At 36.0% G+C, this 19,175-nt stretch overlaps 1 protein-coding gene across 2 annotated transcripts in view; it reads right to left on the reverse strand.

Annotated features, from left to right (window-relative positions):
* lima1b (LIM domain and actin binding 1b) overlaps positions 1–18,327 on the reverse strand; it is a 34,561-nt gene extending 16,234 nt beyond the window's left edge. The window contains exons 1-4 of one of the 2 annotated variants that reach the window (XM_039663357.2): positions 18,178–18,327; positions 7,663–7,786; positions 7,087–7,132; positions 3,248–3,619 (exon numbers count right to left, since the gene is read on the reverse strand). In XM_039663357.2, coding sequence (XP_039519291.2) covers positions 3,248–3,619; positions 7,087–7,132; positions 7,663–7,784 — 540 coding nt within the window. In that variant the 5' untranslated portion in view covers positions 7,785–7,786; positions 18,178–18,327. Of the gene's footprint in view, positions 1–3,247; positions 3,620–7,086; positions 7,133–7,662; positions 7,787–15,281; positions 15,498–18,177 lie in introns of those variants that run through there. The other variant, XM_089124930.1, reaches the window with a different exon arrangement.
* Between the last annotated feature and the right edge of the window lie 848 nt (positions 18,328–19,175).

The following is a 19,175-nucleotide window of genomic DNA, read 5'->3' on the forward strand; positions in this document are numbered from 1 at the left end:
TCAGCTGTGAGCAAAGGACATCTGACGCAATAAAGCACTCTCCCTATATCTCTGGCTCAAACTACAGCCGTTAACAGTCACCGTGAGAGAATTTTAGACCCTTTTTCTACATGCTATTTATTATTTATTATATTAATTATAATTATTTTGTAATTCATATAATTATTATATGAATAGACGATTAATATTACACTTTGCATGGACCTGTAACCAGGTTGGATTTGCATGGTTTTGTTAACTCTAAACCTACTGTAAACTCAGAACTTGTTCAGCTTTATGCGTCATGCCACTGATGTCGTACAAGTATCGGAGTTGTAAAGAAATGCATGAATGAACAAAAGGAGTGGCGAAGCTCTCTCCATTAGCAAAGATGGTGAATCTGAATCAGCAAACAGGATTTCGTTATATTTATATAAAAAGGACAGCTTTTACTTTGTATTTTACAGCGCTTCCATTATCGTATAACTGCAGATTATTATGAAGACAATATTAGATTCGGAGACATTCCAAAAGATTCCAAGGAATCAAGTAGGAATGTGAGCGCATGCCTGGCCTCTGGATATGACAATGGGGGATGGGCACTCAGTCAAATGAGGTAAAGCCCAGACATATATCCACTGACAAGTTATGCACAGGTTAGCTGATCAAATGACCTTTAAATTGACTGTGCTCACACTTATAGTTTAGTCAATAAACAAAACAGCTTTTATGACGTATTCTTTTGTGATGGAACTTACTGAAAACGATGCGTGTGACTAAATGTGCCAGCCGAGAGCTTGTTTAGAGCTTAAACTGTAAACCCCAGAACTGTAATGGGCAACATCGCGACTATGGAGAGAAAAACAGGCAGCATTCTGCCCTTTTTAGGGTCTCATCTTGTTGACATCACGTCCTGTTTTGTATGCGTCTCGTTTCGCTTGTTTGGTGAGCACCAGGGTTCAGATGGTTGCGTTCACGCTTAATAAAATGAACTGAATTAACAGAGCAATCGAAGTTTAATTGAATCTAAGATTGAAGTGTGAACACACCCTTTTCTAAGATTTAAAACAGAAGTAAAAAGCCGCTAATATGTCTATTCAAATCAGTGAGCTGGTTTAACATGTTTGATAAAGCACGGACAAGAGCTTCAACAATATCATCAACTTATCCTGCATCTAGATTAAAGGGGACATATCATGCAAAATCCACTTTTTTAGCCCTTAAATGCATTTTGTTGTATATTTGGAGTGTTTAAAAGTACAGAAAAGATGAAATTATTCTCTTCAGGTTATTCTGTTTTGGTCATATTTTTCAACCTGTTCAGATTTTTCTGTTCTCTATGATGTTTTTTGAACAATTACGTCACCGTATTTTCAGCGGAACTGCCAAATAAGGACATTGACTTCCGGTCCAACACTTCGAGCAATCCGCCATTATTATTTCTCGCCCCGATTTTGTAGTCCGAGCTCAATGATGCAGAAGTTACGAGAGGGCCAGTCAAAATGTTCGGTTGTTGGATGTAGTGTCCCGAAGCACTTCAAGGATTCCCACTTCAACAACCTCTGCCAGTATAAAGAAGCGTTTGCCGATCGACTTCGTCTAAATGAGGGGTCAATTCCTTCCATCTTTGGAGACGACGAACAGAGCATTTCGATAAGCTGTAAATATCGTTAATAAAATTAAAGTACTTTACTTTCTCAAAACACATGGTGGTCATGGTTTAGCAGTACCTTTGTCTGTCTTTGTTTTTGTTTTGAAGTAACGTTACACTTCTGCAGTATTATTGTTCTTGAGTTTCATCAATGGTCATTTAGCTGCTGTGTTTTTTGATGCTTTTCTATATTAATACAGATTTTTAGTGGTAAGATTAGACCGTAGTCATTTATCTTATCAGTGTGCTTGTTTTAACAAGAGAAATAGTCGACTTTCACTAATAATACAATACAGTTACATACAACCACATCCATATGAAGACATGGTTCTGCAGGTTTGTCGTTGTCTTTTTCAACATGGCTCGAACATGTAAGGCTTGATGGACAAGTGATATTTTGTTAAAGTGTGAATAAAACGTGTTTTATTCGTATTTTATAAAATGTTCTATGAAGCTTTAGTATATAATCGTATATCTCTAATCAAACTACAAAAATGTCCGAACAGAGTGGCGTTGAACCGACCGTGAACTCAGCGCCCTGGAGAGCGGGCGGGGTGTGACGCATCTCCTTTTTATTTAAAGGGGCCGCATCAAAACGAGTTGCTCACAGACGCACATCAGAAAAGGGGCCTGTGGAGCTATAATAATGAGGAATTCAGACCAAGCATTGCAGTTATGCTTTATATAGACCACAAATGTATGATTTATATGTAAAAATGAATGATTTAAAAGCATGATATGTACCCTTTAAGCAATACAGCAAATGCATTTAAATTGAGGTTGCATTTGAGTAAATTACACACTTATGTGTAAAAACTTTGGTTTTTGTTTCCATCGATCTTGTTGAACTGTTTTATGTGTTTACTGTATCCACTTATGATTGTATTATTATGGAAACACGTTCATGAACAATATAAGTTATTACTTTGTATAGGACCCGTTTGAGCCCTAGAGCAGACCGGAGATCTCTCCGTTTGTTGAAAGCTTCCCGATGTCGACTCTCGTCTTATTCCGACGCCTGGCACTGGACAAGTTTTATTTTCTTTGTCTTACGTGGAGTTTGCGTTGGGGTTTGGAATGAACAAGCCGGTCTCTTTGAATCCATCTTCTACTTTTGTGGAAAGTTGACTAAAGTTTTGTCGCTCGAGTTGTCTTCGCTGATACGGAGAATGGCGGCGAATACACAAACCTGCCAGACATAGCCAGGTGAGCGTGAATGTGCATGACGTCACACCCAGTCTCAAACTCCATCCCTAATCCCTCTTATTTATTTACTGTACTGGATTATAGAGGCAATCGCAGTGATCAGTTCAGCCCATCAGGCAATTGTTTAAGCATGTATGGGTTAGAAAAACAGGTATTTTTAACATGAAATATTGCGCAATGCACCTTTAAAGAGAATTTTTTAATAAATTGTCCTAAATAAGGTTTCATTTCGTATTTCTTTCTTTTGATTTTGATGTAAAATAGCGCCCGTGTTTTTCTTTGTAAGATTTGGCATGCAAGTGAGAAACTGTTATAATTATGATTATGGATTATGTTGGGTTCACAACATACCAGGAAATATAGAGAATACAGAACAGGTACAGTAATGTATTTCATCTGTGACATTCTCACCTTGCTTTTGGCCTTTTCAAACATCATTTTGCGGTTATTGAGAGGCAAGACTGGTTTCTCCAAAGGGGAAGATGGAGAAAATGGATCGGATACAGACTCGTTTTCTTCCTTCTCTTCTACCCGCTTCTTTTGTTCAGTCTCCACGTCTGCCTTTGTTTTGGTAGGTCTCTCATGGGACGTTGGCTCCTGGCTCAGGCTGGGCTGTCGCACGGGTTTGCTGGAGGAAGCGGGTGGTTCTGGTCGAACGCTGGGTTTGCGGGAAACAGAAGGAGCCACGCTCAGCTGAAGAGCAGAGTTCTCCAGAGCCGGTCGTTCCCAGCGTTTCTTCAGCGCACTCAGGGTTCCCGATCGCACCGACAAACTGTCAACAGACTGAGGGAGAGTGAGAGAGCGAGGTTAATTCATGTAGACACTCATTTCAGACATAATAAAAACTACTTTTTACTAGTTTTTCTTAGCTATAGTCCCTTCTTTAATGTAAATCTATGAGATGTGTTTAGCCTGCAGAGTAAAAACTAAGTCTGATCACTTAAAGTAATAGACTATAAAATAATAGACTATAAATAGACTTTATATTTTATATTCTTCATAGTAACCCGCTGCCTAAATTACAGTTTTACACTACATCTAGTCTTTCAACTAACATCAGTTCAGTAAACTTCAAATTTATCCAGTCCAAATAATCTGTTCTATTATTTAAATGTATGCTCTACAAAACTAATTTCAAGACAACAAAAAAAGTTCAAATAAATAAAATAAAAAAAGAATAAACATCAGATGAAAAACTTAGCTAAACTAAGTACAATTTTTTAAATGTTACATTGACAACAAACTGAAATAAGTTCAAGTTAAATCACTAGAATGAATAAATGGTATTAAATAAAAACTGAATCTGAACTAAAACTGAAATAAAAAGAAACCTGAATACGCTGTAAAAAAAAATCATGAAACTTAAAAAAAAAATCAAATCAACTTAGATAATTGATGTGGTTCAGATAACATAATATTTTGAGTTTCTGATTATTAAATCAATCTCCTTCATTGTATTAACTCAATTTTTCAATTTCAATGAACTTAAAGTTTTAAGGCAACCAGGTTACTTCATTTTTTAAGTTAAACCAACAATATTTTTTAGAGTGAAGACAATAAAAATGACAAAAGCACAAAATAATATTTTTTTTTAAAAAAAGATTAAATTTAACAATAGTTAAAATGAAAAAGTTACAAATTAAAGCTAATAGTATATAAAATAGTAAAATAACACTAAACCCTTGTCCGTTCCAAACATTGTGTGCACAAAAGAGTTACCGCTAAACTAAAATAACATTTGAAAGTTTAATTTAGGATATTTTGTCTGGAATAGAAGTGTCAAAGTACGTCAAACCCACATAAAACCGAGACCTGACGAGACATGAGAGAATATCTCCACACGAGGATAATAAAACAATGTAGGAAACAGCTGTTCAAGAGATCTCCACCTAAAACACTCACCAGATAACACACTTCCCCTAAAACACTTTAATTCCAGCAAGCCACCAATCATTGCTCTTACATCAGACTATTTGTGGTTTCTTTTACATCACCGCTATCAACAAACCGAGCAGACTGCCAACACGAACTCTTCTCATGAGTTAAAACTGCCCAATAGACAATTCAAACAAAGAACAGCTGTTTTCTATTGCACTCCGAATCAAGACGAGCTCAGTATAGAGGACTGCGTTCATGCAACAGTCTCTGGGAAAGCGTGCTGAAACGAGACGCCAGAAAGAGAAGAGAGGAAAGACCTGATGGACAGGGCGCTCTTTACGTCTTTTCTCTGCTCTGCTTTCTCCGAGCTCCTTGTGCGCTGGACATCAGTGATAAAGCCCTACCAGATGTGAAGCAGGCAGGAAACTTGTCAGAACTATAGTCCAGCCCCCATGAAGGAAGGAAAGAGAAGTGAAAGGAAAAGGGGGGATAAGAGAATGAATGTGTGTGAGATGGAGGGGTCGGAGATGATTAAAATGCGCCTGGAGTGAAACCTGCGTACAGGAAATGATGCATGTGATGAAATTTAACTCTTTCTCGTCTGTTTTCCTTGTTCCACATCCATGAAATTGCAAAAAAAAAAAAAAAAATCTTGTCACAGTTGTCATCTTTGACAGTGATTTACACTGTAAAAAATAATCGGGATTTTAACGGTAAAAGACCGTAAAAATGCTACAGTGCAAAACTGTTAATTGGTTAACCGAAACTTTCCGTACTAAATACGGTAAATATCTGATCAAATTTTACTGTAAATACCGTTAAATTGACAGTTTTTGAAAGTGAAAAAGAACAACTCATTGTATAATTTACAGTGAAAAACCGTAAATTGATATTCCCACAATTCCCGGTATGACACTTCACATTTTATGTATTTTTGCTGAAATATGGTTCCTCATAGTTTTCTTGTTTGTTTTTTTTCTAATCAGTTATGTAGGCCTACATTAGGGTTTTATGTTATATTTAATGTTGTTAAATTCATGTTTATTGCGTTTTTTTTTTATTTCATGTGTGTTACCATGATGGTGTTTATTACAATGGTACAAAACAGATATCAATTTTACAAAAGGTTGGTAAATCAACATTTTATGAGATAATGAAATACGGTTTATTACTGTTTAAAGTCTGTAAAACCATTAACTACCATATTTTTAACGGTAAAGTTCTGGCAACCACAGCTGCCGTTTTTTTTATCGTAAAAAGTACGGTTTTATTTTTTACAGTGTAGCTGTTGTGAGAGGGATGTTGTTCATGTTGTATTTTGTAAGGTACTCGCACAGACACAAAAAGAATTTCCGAAAGGACAATAAACTAAACTTAATAATAACTAAGTTCTGCTTAGATTGATTCTGAAGTATAAAGAAAAAGTTCAACCAAAAATTAAAATTCTGTTATCATTTACTCAATCCTCATGCTAGAACTGCACGAGTCTGGATAAACCAAGAATCAAGATTTGTTTGTTTAATAATAGAGATCACGATTCTCCTACGATTCTGAAAAGACAACTACACAAAATATGTAACGAAATTTACTAAAGATTCTTACATAATGTTAATTGCTTCAGTCAATATAAATCATTTAATTAATTTGAATTGATTATTGAAAAGAAAAAAGTTTAAGTGAATGATTCAATGACTCACTCATAAAGACTCAGCATTTTGTAATGAATCTCTTGAATGATTCAATGACAAACCCATTTTTAACAGTCACTTGTCGCCACCTACTGGTGTAATGATGTAATTTATACAATCGTTCTTTGAAGCGTCACGCTACTTGCAAAAGGTGATTTACTTTTTGATGGCTGACTTAGTGTTTATATCTGAACTATGAACTTTTATCCCAGCACTTGTAATATTTTGCATTATTGTAAGAGAAACAGCAATACTGTGTGGTTAAAAAGACTGTTTCATACCTAAACATGACAACTGTTCTCTCTGTATCAGCGGCAGGACAAACACAGATCTGAATGTTCGCTGTGATCGTAAGACACAGATGAATGAGTGAATAATTATCATTTATGAATAAGATGGCGTAGGTGTTTGAATCGAGATCGCAATCTTTTAACGATTAACCGTACAGCTCTACCTCATGTGATTTCCAGACTTGCACATCTTTCTTGGGTGAAACACAAAAGTAGAAATGTCAAAGATTTTTTTTTCATATAATGAAATTTCTGTACATTTCTCATTCAATGTTCCATAGAAGAAAGTCAAACAGGTTAGGAATGAGGTTACATTTACATTTGTTTAGCGTCCAAGAGTGAATAGAAAAAATACACAAAAGTTTCCACGACACATTACATTAATAATAGTTACCGATTTTTTCTTGTCTGCGCTCGCCTCCTCGGCGGCTTTCTGATATCTGAAAACACAGAGAGGGAAGAAAAGTATGAGTAAATGTTAGGTATCATTATCATATAACCATCTAAACATTCAAAATGTTTGAATACAATTGTGTGAATCAAAACACAAAAACCGATATGATTAATAACTGGAAAAGCAGTTCATCAACAACATTTCTTAGTTGACAATTGTGTTAAAGCTGATGGCTCTCAAATGAAAGCAAATATGGGAAGATTATGATTCTTGGTCCAAATGGAGGTTATTTGCAACTATCGGCAAACATTCATCGCCTTCATGTCCTCGCTTCTTTCACCTGAGGGCCATTACATCTGAGCCGTACAACAGAGACAATATCTGTACCCTCAACAAAAAGTCAATAGGATTTTTGAATAGTGTTGAAAAAAAGCTCTGTGACCAACAAAAGTTTATGATGCTTACACGTGACGTTTCTGTCATCAAGATAATCACCACAAATGAACACAACTTTTTTCTTCAACTCTCCAGCCATAAGCCACGCTAATATAAAGAAGTAAAGGGAATGATACTCACTTGGAAAAGCGCTCAGTGATGGCATTGTTCTTGCCACGACCCCCAACCAGTGAGAGCTCTTTGGCTGTGATCCGTAAGGACTGTGTTGCCCACTGTTTCCTGCTAAACGGCCCCGCATCCATCTCTGGAAAACAGTAAAGCAAATATGAAACTCAAAACAATGAATGGGACCGTAAACATGCTAAAAGTACCAGTCAGAAATCTATTGTCAAAAAATGGTCAAATTAATAAACAGTGTTTTAACATTTAAAACGCCTATGACAACTTGCCCCATGAGAACACTGAATGTTTCCATTAAAATCAAACTTTATCACAGGTTACAAAAAATATTAAGCAGCACAATTGTTTAGACACAATTAGAATAATTTCTGAAGGATCATGTGACACTGAGGACTGGAGTAATGATGCTGAAAATTCAGCTTTGACTCACAAAAATAAATTAGGCTATGTTTAAAAGTATATATTCAAATAGAAAACAATTATTTTTAAATTGTAATAATATTTCACAATACTGTTTTTTTCTGTATTTGTAATCAAATAAATGGCTTTCAAAAACATTAAAAATAGTTTCCAAACTTTTGACCTACATTATGCCGAAGATTACACGGCTACTTCTCACATGATTTTTGTACGGAACGCTCCGTGAGGGGGAAAAAAAACAGTTGCTAGCGAAGTGGATTTAAGCCTAGACGACTGGGGGAAAATCCAACTAAACGAACATTTTAAGGATAAAATACAGTCATATCACTTATTTCAAGGCTTTTCACCACAAAGTTTTATTTTATGGGGACAACTAACTTATATTGATATTGATTTGAGATAAAAACTATTTTGAAATCTTACCTGTTTATTATTGTAATCAATTAGCCTACAGTAGCCTACAAAACAATCGTCTTAGAAAAATGATGATCAGCGACAATATTACCGTACTTTACTTACTTAATAGTACAGAACAGAAGTTCTCCGATTTCATTTTCAGTGCAATCGATGAACATAACAGGACGCAAGATGGCAGCAGTTGTGTATGAAACATGAAACATGAAACAAGTAGCGCGCGATGCGAGATGAAAGTTCCCGGATGGGCGGTTTGTTATTCAGCGTTGCTATAGACCTTATTCAGAGCAGCGCCATGACAGTTATGAAAGTGAGGCTGTGAGGGATACCGTATTTCCAATGGCATCGGCTGTAAAAAGCTGAATAAAGCTTCTAGATTACTTACAATTTTCCACAGCTTACATTGTCGGGAGTTTTTTGTCAACTGACATTTCTTGGAAAGATATTTTTCCAGTGTTTCATGAGCAGAACAATCCGAAAACACATTAAATAACAGTACAGCCCATTGAAGAGATGCAAGTCTATCCTCACCGCCTCGCTTTCATTCTAATTAAAAATCAAAGATGGCGCTGCCGTGAATAAGGCATATTGACTACGGTTGTCTGGGTGGGGTGCTTGTTTTTTTAACAATGCCTGGAGAAAATCCGATTTTATCTTAATTGTGCAAGGTCACTCAGTGTCCAGGACCGCGATTTTTATTGGCAAAAGTTCATTTTAACGTACAGAACCAGATTGGCTTGTACACGCTCACTCAATGGATGGACGATCTTGAGTGGAGAAACCGAGCGTAAAGAGAAACTGAGGGCATATAAATAGTTGAATATAACCAGAGAGTGCATATAACTTTGTGCAGAATGTACTACAAGATTTGTGTGGTAGCCTACGATCCGCAGTTCTGAAGAAATTATGAGAATATTTTCTAGAAATAGAAATTCCAGATACAGCATATTCATTTTCTAATTAATTCTTGGACCCAACAATAGCCTACAACAAAATTATATTTATCAATAATAATTTAAGCTCCTTATTATATATATATATATATATATATATATATATATATATATATATATATATGCCGATAGAAATATACACTAGACGCCTTGGCGACTGTCATTACACCATAGACTGTCGCCTTGGCCACGGCAGAAGGAATGCTTCAATAGAGCCGCCATCTTGGAAACAGGGGAGCCCTCCACTTTAATGCAGTCAATGTAGACAAAGGTCTAACGTAAATAAAATCACCATGAATAAATCAATCATGAATGCGATTTTCTCGTTTTTGTTTTGTTCCAACGGTTAGATATATATTTATCATTGATTTCCGTTTAAAAAAAAAACAAACAAAAAAAAAACGTTCTTCCTAGTTCAGATTTCATTTGTGTGAACATCGTACACAGCACAAAAGTCCACCAGCATCAATTAATTCGAAGTAAAGGCAAGGGAGTAATCCATCAGCCGGAAGTTGAAGCCTCGCGGGAGCCGCCATTGTAGCAGAACTTCATCTGCTGTTAGCATCCCATTGACTCCCATTCATATTGCTGTCACTTTGACAGCGAATAACTTTACATCTGAGGCGTCCAAAGACTTAATTTGTCCATTGTTTATTTCTAAAGAAACACAACGTATAAAATGCTCCATTACTTTGTATCTTACGTTACGGCCCCGTAGAAGCCCCTTTGTAAAAATAGGCTTAAGATTGCGTCAGAACCACAGGACTTTCTGTCGCACAATAGAGACATTACCGTACAGACAAAAGGAGAAGCTCGCAGGCAATCTTTTACTGTCTATGAGGCAATTGGAGGGACATAAAGGCACAAAGTCAAGGGAGAAGCCCATAGATAGAGCAACAGGACAAAATATTTCAACAATGTTTTTGAGGAATTAAGTGATTCAGATTTGTCTTGGCACAGCTACTAGAAGATACTGTCTTTTGAGTTTGAGCCTGTGCAGTCGCTCAGACATCAGACAGGAAGTGCAATAATCGGGCTTCAGTCTTCTCAGTTGAAATCAATGGGGCCGCTGTGTCCATTTCTTTTACTGTCTATGAGTATAGGCAGAGATAGCAGCGTTATTAGCTACTTCCTATGACAACACCCCTGTTCCAAGATGGCGGCGGTTTTGACACATGCTTAGAACCCCAAGGTGACGTCTAGTGTATATATCTATGGCCTCCAGCTAGCGCTGTGACGTTGGCGCAAAAGGGGTCTAGGCTAGGCTAATCTTTATCTGTCAGGAAAATAATGTAATGCTTGATATTACTTTGTCAATCTTTTAAGATATTTCCAGTCCAGGAAAGATAAATAAAAAAGACAACAGACTGAATCCTCATTCACATCTCTTTCCTGATTTTGTCACATGACAGCAGGTTTTGGGTAGTCAAATCAGGATGAGCTGGTCAAGCTGGTTTTACCAGAAAGTAGGCCAATAAAGTAGGCCTAAGTTTTATTAATAGAAATGAGTTTTATGCATCTAGTTCAGATTACAAGGAAGAAAAAGTTTAGCATTAAATTCTTACGGTCCGAAATTCGTCCCCCGCACCCTTAGCATAGTGTGCTTTATGGTGTCCGAAACTAAAGTGGACATTTCAGGTAAACTGAGGGGGTTTTCACACTTGGTTCAGTTGCTTGATCTGAATCAGAGTTTGCTTTGACCGCCTGTTCACATTGTATTATTTGGCTTTGAAGCGCGGTATCCGAGCCCAAAGCGCCATATAGGACGCTTTTGCAAAAGCGTAAATATCCAACGCACATGGCACCCTTTAACGTCAAATGAGACGCAGATATATTTGGGCAGAAGGCGCCCCCTAGTGGTCTAACCCTTACCCTACACCATACCTAAACTTAACCATAACCGAAGCGTCTCATTAGACGTTAAAGGGTGCCATGTGCGTTGGATATTTACGCTTTTGCAAAAGCATATGGTGCTTTGGGATGAGAATGCGTTGGGTATCCTTGCGTCATCAACCTGGAGCCGCAAACACATTTTGCAAACAGATTGATTTTTTTTTTTTTTTTTTTTTTTTACAAAAATGGATCGTTGCTCACATCACATCACATTTTTTTTAACCTTTGGCTTTGTTTCTAAAACAGCACCACATGACTGCACTTGTGTCTATCTGCCACAAATTAACTGCAAATGTTTAAAGAGCGTGTTCACATTAGCAGTGAAGCGTACCAGATTTCTCACGAACCGTACACCTCACCAGCTTTTTCATGCAAACTCGTGGGTACGGTTCATGGGTGCGCACCGATGACAGCGTTCACATCATCCAAACAAACCGAGCCCTGACTTTAATTGAAAGAGTGTGGTGCCCATCAAAAAGCACCGAAAATGCACCGTAATAACAAGTGTACAAACACTACACAATGACTAATGCATTGAGGATCCTGCTGAATGAATTTGCTGTGTGCACAAGGTGTTTTATTTACTCATGATGTGTATTGTTTGAGTCTTTTTGAATTGACTAAACTCTGGCAAGTGGCAACATGAAGAAGCCTAAATTAGTTTTGAGTGTGTTTTGGTCATTTTGTGGGTTCGGATTCGCTATTCGGTGTGTTTTTGAGGCACACCGCTGTGTCCAGGTTACAAGTGATCACCTTATCAGGGCGAATGTCACCAATGACATCAATATCAATGTTGGATCCTGGCTTGAGCTTCTTTCCTGGTCTGATTTCTTTCTCTCCTCTCCTGTGATTTTCTGTCTGTCCTCCCACTGTCCTCTCGAAATAAAACATTCCCAAAAATCTCCCTCACTCCACAAAATAAGCAAGTTAATAAATAATGGAAGACGACAGATATCTGAAAAGATGCCTGGCTTATTTTATTGACTCGTTGAAAACAATTGCTGTAAATATCTTTTAACCCCTTGGCTGTCACCCCCCTTTTTGAGAAAATGCACTATTCAAACTTAAATGGTTGTAATTCAAGAATTCTTTGGAATATATATACCCAAGTTTATTCTTGTTTTAAAGCAAACACTCAGCAGATTATTGATGAAGTGAAAACACTTCAAAAAAATGAAAAAGTAAGAAAAAGTTATGGAAGTTTAAATTTACAGTAAATCAAATATACTGTACTTTATATTTTATTTTATTTTATATAAAATATATATTTTACAATTACTCAAAAATTACTATAAAATCAAAGCCATGAATCTAACCAAGATATGTTCCAAGTTTGAAGTTCATATCACAAAAATTGAAGTTCCCGTGAGATTTTGTTTAGGCATAGTACCAAAAATAGCCACCAGCTGCCATTGAATTCCATTAAATTTAGTTGTACACATTCTGCCTTTAACAAATTAATACATTTCTGTCCAAATAACAGCTCTGTCACAAAATTTGAGACCTTGAAACACAGACCTTTCTGACAATATGTGTTTTGGCAAGATTAGAAAAGGTTTTGAAATATAATGAAGCCCAAAAGGGGAGGAGCCTGATAAAATAAGTACCGTTTCTATGGTAACGCAACGTTCAATTATAAAACTGTTTTCACAGGATGAATTCTGAGTTCATAAGCTTTCAAATACCTAATTTATGATAACTACTAAAATATGTGATATAATAAAATAGGTGATAAAAAATATTATATTTTAGAGAATTATATATATATATATATTATCATTTTTAGAGGATAATATCATTTTAGAATTTTTTTATTGAAAAATACTAGATTATATTTTATATGTCACACGGTGCGGGGACGGTGACAGTTAAGGGGTTAAAAAAGGTGCAAATATTGCTGCTGCAACGTGATCTCATGAGAATACGTATGTATGTGTACGTAAAGTGTCGTTCTATCATACGTATATATAATTACGTTTTATATGCGCAGAAACGTATAATACTGACGTATTTACAGCACTAAAACGTAAAATATTTACGTATTGACAGCACAAAAACGTAATTTATTTACGTATGAACAAATCCACCGACGTACACATTGTACGTATCACAATTTATGCATATTAATATCGTAGCATTATGTTTTGACTATTGCATCCCACTGTCTTATTAATGAAGTTTTCAGTCGCATTATTGATATAATACTCATAAATATTAACATTTTGCTCGTTTCGCCTGCATGGTGTTAAACAATACACTATAAAACCTTAAAAAATACATTCTTTAACGTTACTCGTTCAACCATTTTGTAATAGTTTATTTACCTTGAGACACATAAAGCGTTTTCTCCTATAAAACACAACAAAAATTCACAAAAGACATCAATTTTATTAGTTTGATGTAATCCAAATCTTTAGAATCCATAGTTGTTTGCAAGAAACAACTCCTAATTCAGCGATTTCAGCCTCTTATCCAGTCGTGATCTCCATTCCCAGCAGCGACCGTAACTTTACATGTCAAACCCCGCGCTGGTTATGAATTCAAATTCAAATATTGCGCCCATACGTCATCTTTTACGGCAGCGATATCAAACGTTCATTGGCTCTTCCCTGCTCCGTCACAGTTTGCGACATGAAGGACTGTAGACGGTTGGTTAGTTTAGTTCATTTGAATTTTGAAATGGAGAAGCGCGAACCAACCGAAGCCGGATTAACATTTTCATTAGTAATTTAATTTCTGCTCTGTACTTCATACAAAACTATTACAATAATGCCAGAGAGAAGACTGCGACTGCAACGCTTCATCATGTGAACGGCTTTTGGTATCGGTTTTGACATTTTCGCAATAAATTATTGTGATTATACTTGTCTGTTAGTTATGTTTTTCTTCATAATTGTAGTTTTTTACGTAGTTTTAAGGAATTGTTATGGTAGGTTTAGGGGTAGGAGTAGGTGGCTCAAAATAAATTTAATGCTATATTGTTAATAAAACTGCCCTTTCCCAACACCTGTCCGTTACGTTTTATCCTTTTTTATAATAAGTATAAAATGGGTATGTTTAGGTTTGGGATTAGGGTTACGGGATCTTACATTTATCTATAAAATAGTAAAAAGGGAAATTATCCAGGTATCTTTATGATATAGAATATACGTAAATAGTTTACGTTTTGTAGCTGTAAAAACGTAATAATGTTACGTTTAAATGTTGCAGATACGTCTATATTATACGTTTCAGCATCTGTACTAAAAAGTACGTTTTCTATCTTTGCAAAAACGTAAAATAGCTACGTATTAACAATGAGACCAGGCTGGCTATTCATAACAGGTGGAAACTATTGCTTATTAGTTTGTATTATATTTGTAGGATAATGGATCAAATTAGTAACTGGATTAGAAACTGCTTTCACTTTTCTCTATTTGGTTGAGGTTCATTTGTTGTGTCATCAAACTATATGCCTTCTACATGTAGCCTGACTGAACTTATTTACTTATTATGTGATGCAATCACACACGGACGAAATGCGCAGTTTCCTAAATAATAATGAATTGCATAGGCAAGAACAAAAGTTCAAAAGATGGATTTATTATGTACTCATTCAATATTTAAATGTTGCTAATTTAAAAAAAGAAGGTACATAGAGTACTTTAAAAATTGTTTGCAAAGAAATATCTATTGTTATCAATGTACTTGACTGATTCATTCATCGAGTGAATAGTGTTACATAATCACAGCCACACCAACATGGGCAGCGGATATGAACAGACTACAGACTAACCCTAACCTTATATTTCAACACAGATTTAAATATTATAGATGCTGTGTAAACTAATTGTTGATTACTATAGCTTCAGAACAACAGGATTAATGCATAGAAAATGCATCAGAATATGTGCATGCGATTTTCTTTTACTAACATGAAAGTGATTAATCTAAATTTACCTTGCAGTGTTTTGTCCTGCTGTTAGTATCCTGATATTCTGTAGTCTGAACGTTTTCTGTGTGATTCCATGTCTGACTTTCCTGGCTTCACAGCAGTGAAAATACTTTCCAGTCTCACTCACTTGCTCAGTCTCAGACAATAGCCAAGAAAAGCATCAAATAAAAGTCTACAATCCAGCAAAAAATTAACAGGGTGAATATAAAAACCCAGAGTCATTTTCATCGATACACCAATATACCAGAGATAAAGACCGAAAGAGGATCTTTTTTTTTGATTTACTAAACCGAATGAATAATTATAAAAAGAATTCGATTGAAAACCATCACAACCAATATACGTACACAACTTTTTGAAATGAAAAGTAAAATTGTACTTAGGATCAAACATGCTGCATATCAGCAAGTTTCCTGCAAATGATTACCTTTGATCGTAATAAACACCCTCAATGATTGACTGAATCATCAAAAACACAGCAACCTGATGTCAATATGATGTCATGTGCATCTAATGGTAACAAGGATGGAAGAAACAAAACATTAAATTCACTTCTCGGCCACTTGGGTAGCCACCTATAACAATTAACGGACGCAGTGTCGGTAACTTCAATCTTGTTATATTATACGTTTAATGTATCTCAATGTAATTACAAATATAGTTACACTGCAACCCTCACCCAAAATATGAAGGTTCTCTCATTCTGTCACTTGCTTGTAGGTGTCAGTGTTACATTGTAATTATGCATTCAAGTGTGTAATAATAACAAACTGCATGTCCTTACTCTAGGGTTAGGATTAGGGGTTGGTTTAGGACTAGTTTATAGTTATATCTCATCCCAAGGCGTCATATTCGACTCTTTTGGCAAAGCGTATACATCCAACATACATGGCACCCTTTATCGTCAAAATGACACGCAGATATATATGGGCCAAAAGGCGCCTCCTAGTGGTCTAACCCTAACCCTACCCCAGACCTAAACCTACCCATAACCGAGGCGTGTTATATTGACGCTAAAGGGTGCCATGTGTGGCAAAACGACTTCTGTGCATCTTCGAAACAAAAATTAAGATATTTTGAATGAATCTTAAAGTCCCCCTGGTGTCAATAATTGTGTCGCTTAAAACTCATCTTTGATCACCAAAATTACACATTTAAACGTTTTTCCTTGAAAATAAATCTTCATGCCTTCTATAGCTTAAATGTAACTCTCCATCCTTGCCTCATTCTATGAATATGCAAATGAGCCCCGCCTCCACTCACTCACTCAGCTCAGAGATCCATTGGTTGACGATCACACGTTGATCTGAGTGGTAACAAAGTCGTTTGTGACGTCAGAAATTTCAAACCGTGTTTTTAAGACTGTCTTTGGTTTACTGAAGTTTTAAGGAGAAAATATTTATGAATTTACACATGGTTTGACTTGGAAAACATATTAAAATAATCCCATAGACAACGTTAAAAGCTGGAGACCTCCACAGATTAAAGTCTACGCAACCAAAATGAGCATATTTTTGATCTTCCATATTTGATGTGCTCTATGTACGTGTGTTGATAAATTGTTTATGAAAAAGTGTATAAAATCCTATTTTAAATCTGCTCATCAAATAAAGTGATCAGAAGACTTGGATTAAGCCGCTTGTTTATATTCGTTTATTTGTACTTTGTGGTTGCATGGACTTTCAATGGAGGACCAAAAATGATGAGAGAATATTGAAAATATCTTCATTTGTGATCCGAAGATGCACAGAAGTCTTCTGTCTTCAACGACATGAGCGGAAGTAAACGATGACAGAATATTCATTATTACAGTAAACTATCCCTTTAAATCTGCCCTGCCTTGTACTTCTAACCTGTATCCCAAAGGTAATAACAGCGGTTTGTGTGTTTGCAGAACAACATGTATAAATAAGCAGCTTACATTTTATAACATGCTTAATTATTAAATGCAAGTAGTATAAAATATGTCTATAAAGTTATAATTCATTAACTTTTTTTTAAAGATGATAGTAAAGCTGATAAAATAGACAGACGTGCAACTTTTACGTTTATATGGGAATATAGAATATTTTATACACAAAAAACAGTCCATGATTTCAAACACAAACTTTTGGTTTACAAACCAATAATAATATAATTTTAAAAAAGAAAAATGGAAAGGTGTTACTCTGCATTGTTTATTAGACCTTTCGATGCACTGTAAAAAAAAAATATTTTCAAGATTTGTTACCACAACATTTTTTCTTTTGTCAAATCAACTTAAATAATTTATTTAGTTCAGATAACTCATTATTTTAAGTTTCTGATGATTAAATCAATCTCCTTCATTGTATTAACTCACTTTTTCCAGTTCAATCAACTTAAAATAAGGCAACCAGGTTACTTACTTTTTAAAGTTAAACCAACAATATTTTTTTTTTTTACAGTGGAAGTGTTTTAGTACTTGAAAAGTGAAAGAATTTAACATAAATGTGAAAGTGAAATAACCTTTGTAAGATCATTGATATGACCCCTATATGTTGTGCAGTGTGCTTTATTAAAAAAAAAATTAATAAGTAAAATCTAGATAATATTTGGAAACCAATAACTTTTTTTGTCTGGATTGTCGGTTCAGTTTTATGACATTGTAAGACACTAGGATATGACATTGTGAACACAAAGACTTCCTTCTTCCTAGAAGGTCTGGTTGTCAAACTGGATCTTCACCTGACTAGGTGAGCGCCGGCTAACAAAACTCCCTCTTCAAACGCCTCATCTGCTTGTCAAATGCTAAATGATATGCTTGAACCAAAGGTAATCTGACAAATTTGTAAATTTAGCAGCTGCCACCTGTTTTGTCACTGAAATACACACATTTTTGTAGCTCACCTATTCATCACAGGTTAATGAGGAGAGACCCACCTCTATTATTCAAAAGGAGATCCTCCTATCTTCAAGAGTTTCGGACTTCAGCGTCTTTTTCTTAATCCAGCCAGAGGGTTTCGATTATGAATAATCACAACAGAATTTCAGTGTGTCACCTGATTCTGAAGAAAACTCTGTGATATCTGACACTCCTTGTGCTTGTGTAGGAGTTTGTCCCATGTGACTTTACAAAGGGCGGAGTCTGGAGAAACGTCCACCGGGACTGGTGGGGCTGTCATCATGTGACAATACGCTCCAGTGAACACAGGCATTGTATGTCACCTGGCAGGTGTGTTTTAAGTGTGTGTGTGTGTGTGTGTGTGCACTTGTGCTGTTCCTGAGTATCTACTTTCCTCATGTTCTTGGTAAATGAGTTAACCGAGCAAGTCAAGTCAAACAGTAGGCTTCAGAGTCGACGGACACTATAAAGTGTAAACTGTTATACAATGGAAGTTGCTGAAATGCACAGTGGACTTTCACATCAATGTATTAAGCTCACCAAGAAACTAAAACCAAAAGCAATTTACCAATCCATATTTTAATATATCATCCATGCTCAGAAACCATAACTTAGATACCTCCCCATTATGATGTTTGATAAGACATCACCAGTAATATTGCTTCTGTAGTAGCCTACGGCTTTTGCTCAAATCCATACTTCAAACTTTTTTTTATTGTGCACAACTTGTCATGGAGTATTTGTGCTATGGGCTCTTGTTTTTTAAAAATGTTTTCGCAGTCTCATCCCAAAAAGTCATATAACTGACGTTTTGGGACGTCTTTTGACCATACGTCAATATTCGCCTTTTTAGGGCCCCCTTAAACGTCGGTAGATGAGGTTATGGGATCCTAACTCTACCCCAGACCTAAACCTAACCCTAAACCTAACCGTCACCTAACTGATGTTTAAGGTAAAGCGTCAGTTGTATGACGGCCCGGGATCGCCATCTACCGACGTTTAAGGGGGCCCTAAAAAGGCGGATATTGACGTATGG

Source organism: Pimephales promelas, chromosome 21 (genome assembly GCF_988280905.1).
Source record: "Pimephales promelas chromosome 21, fPimPro1.hap1.1, whole genome shotgun sequence".
Taxonomy (NCBI): domain Eukaryota; kingdom Metazoa; phylum Chordata; class Actinopteri; order Cypriniformes; family Leuciscidae; genus Pimephales; species Pimephales promelas.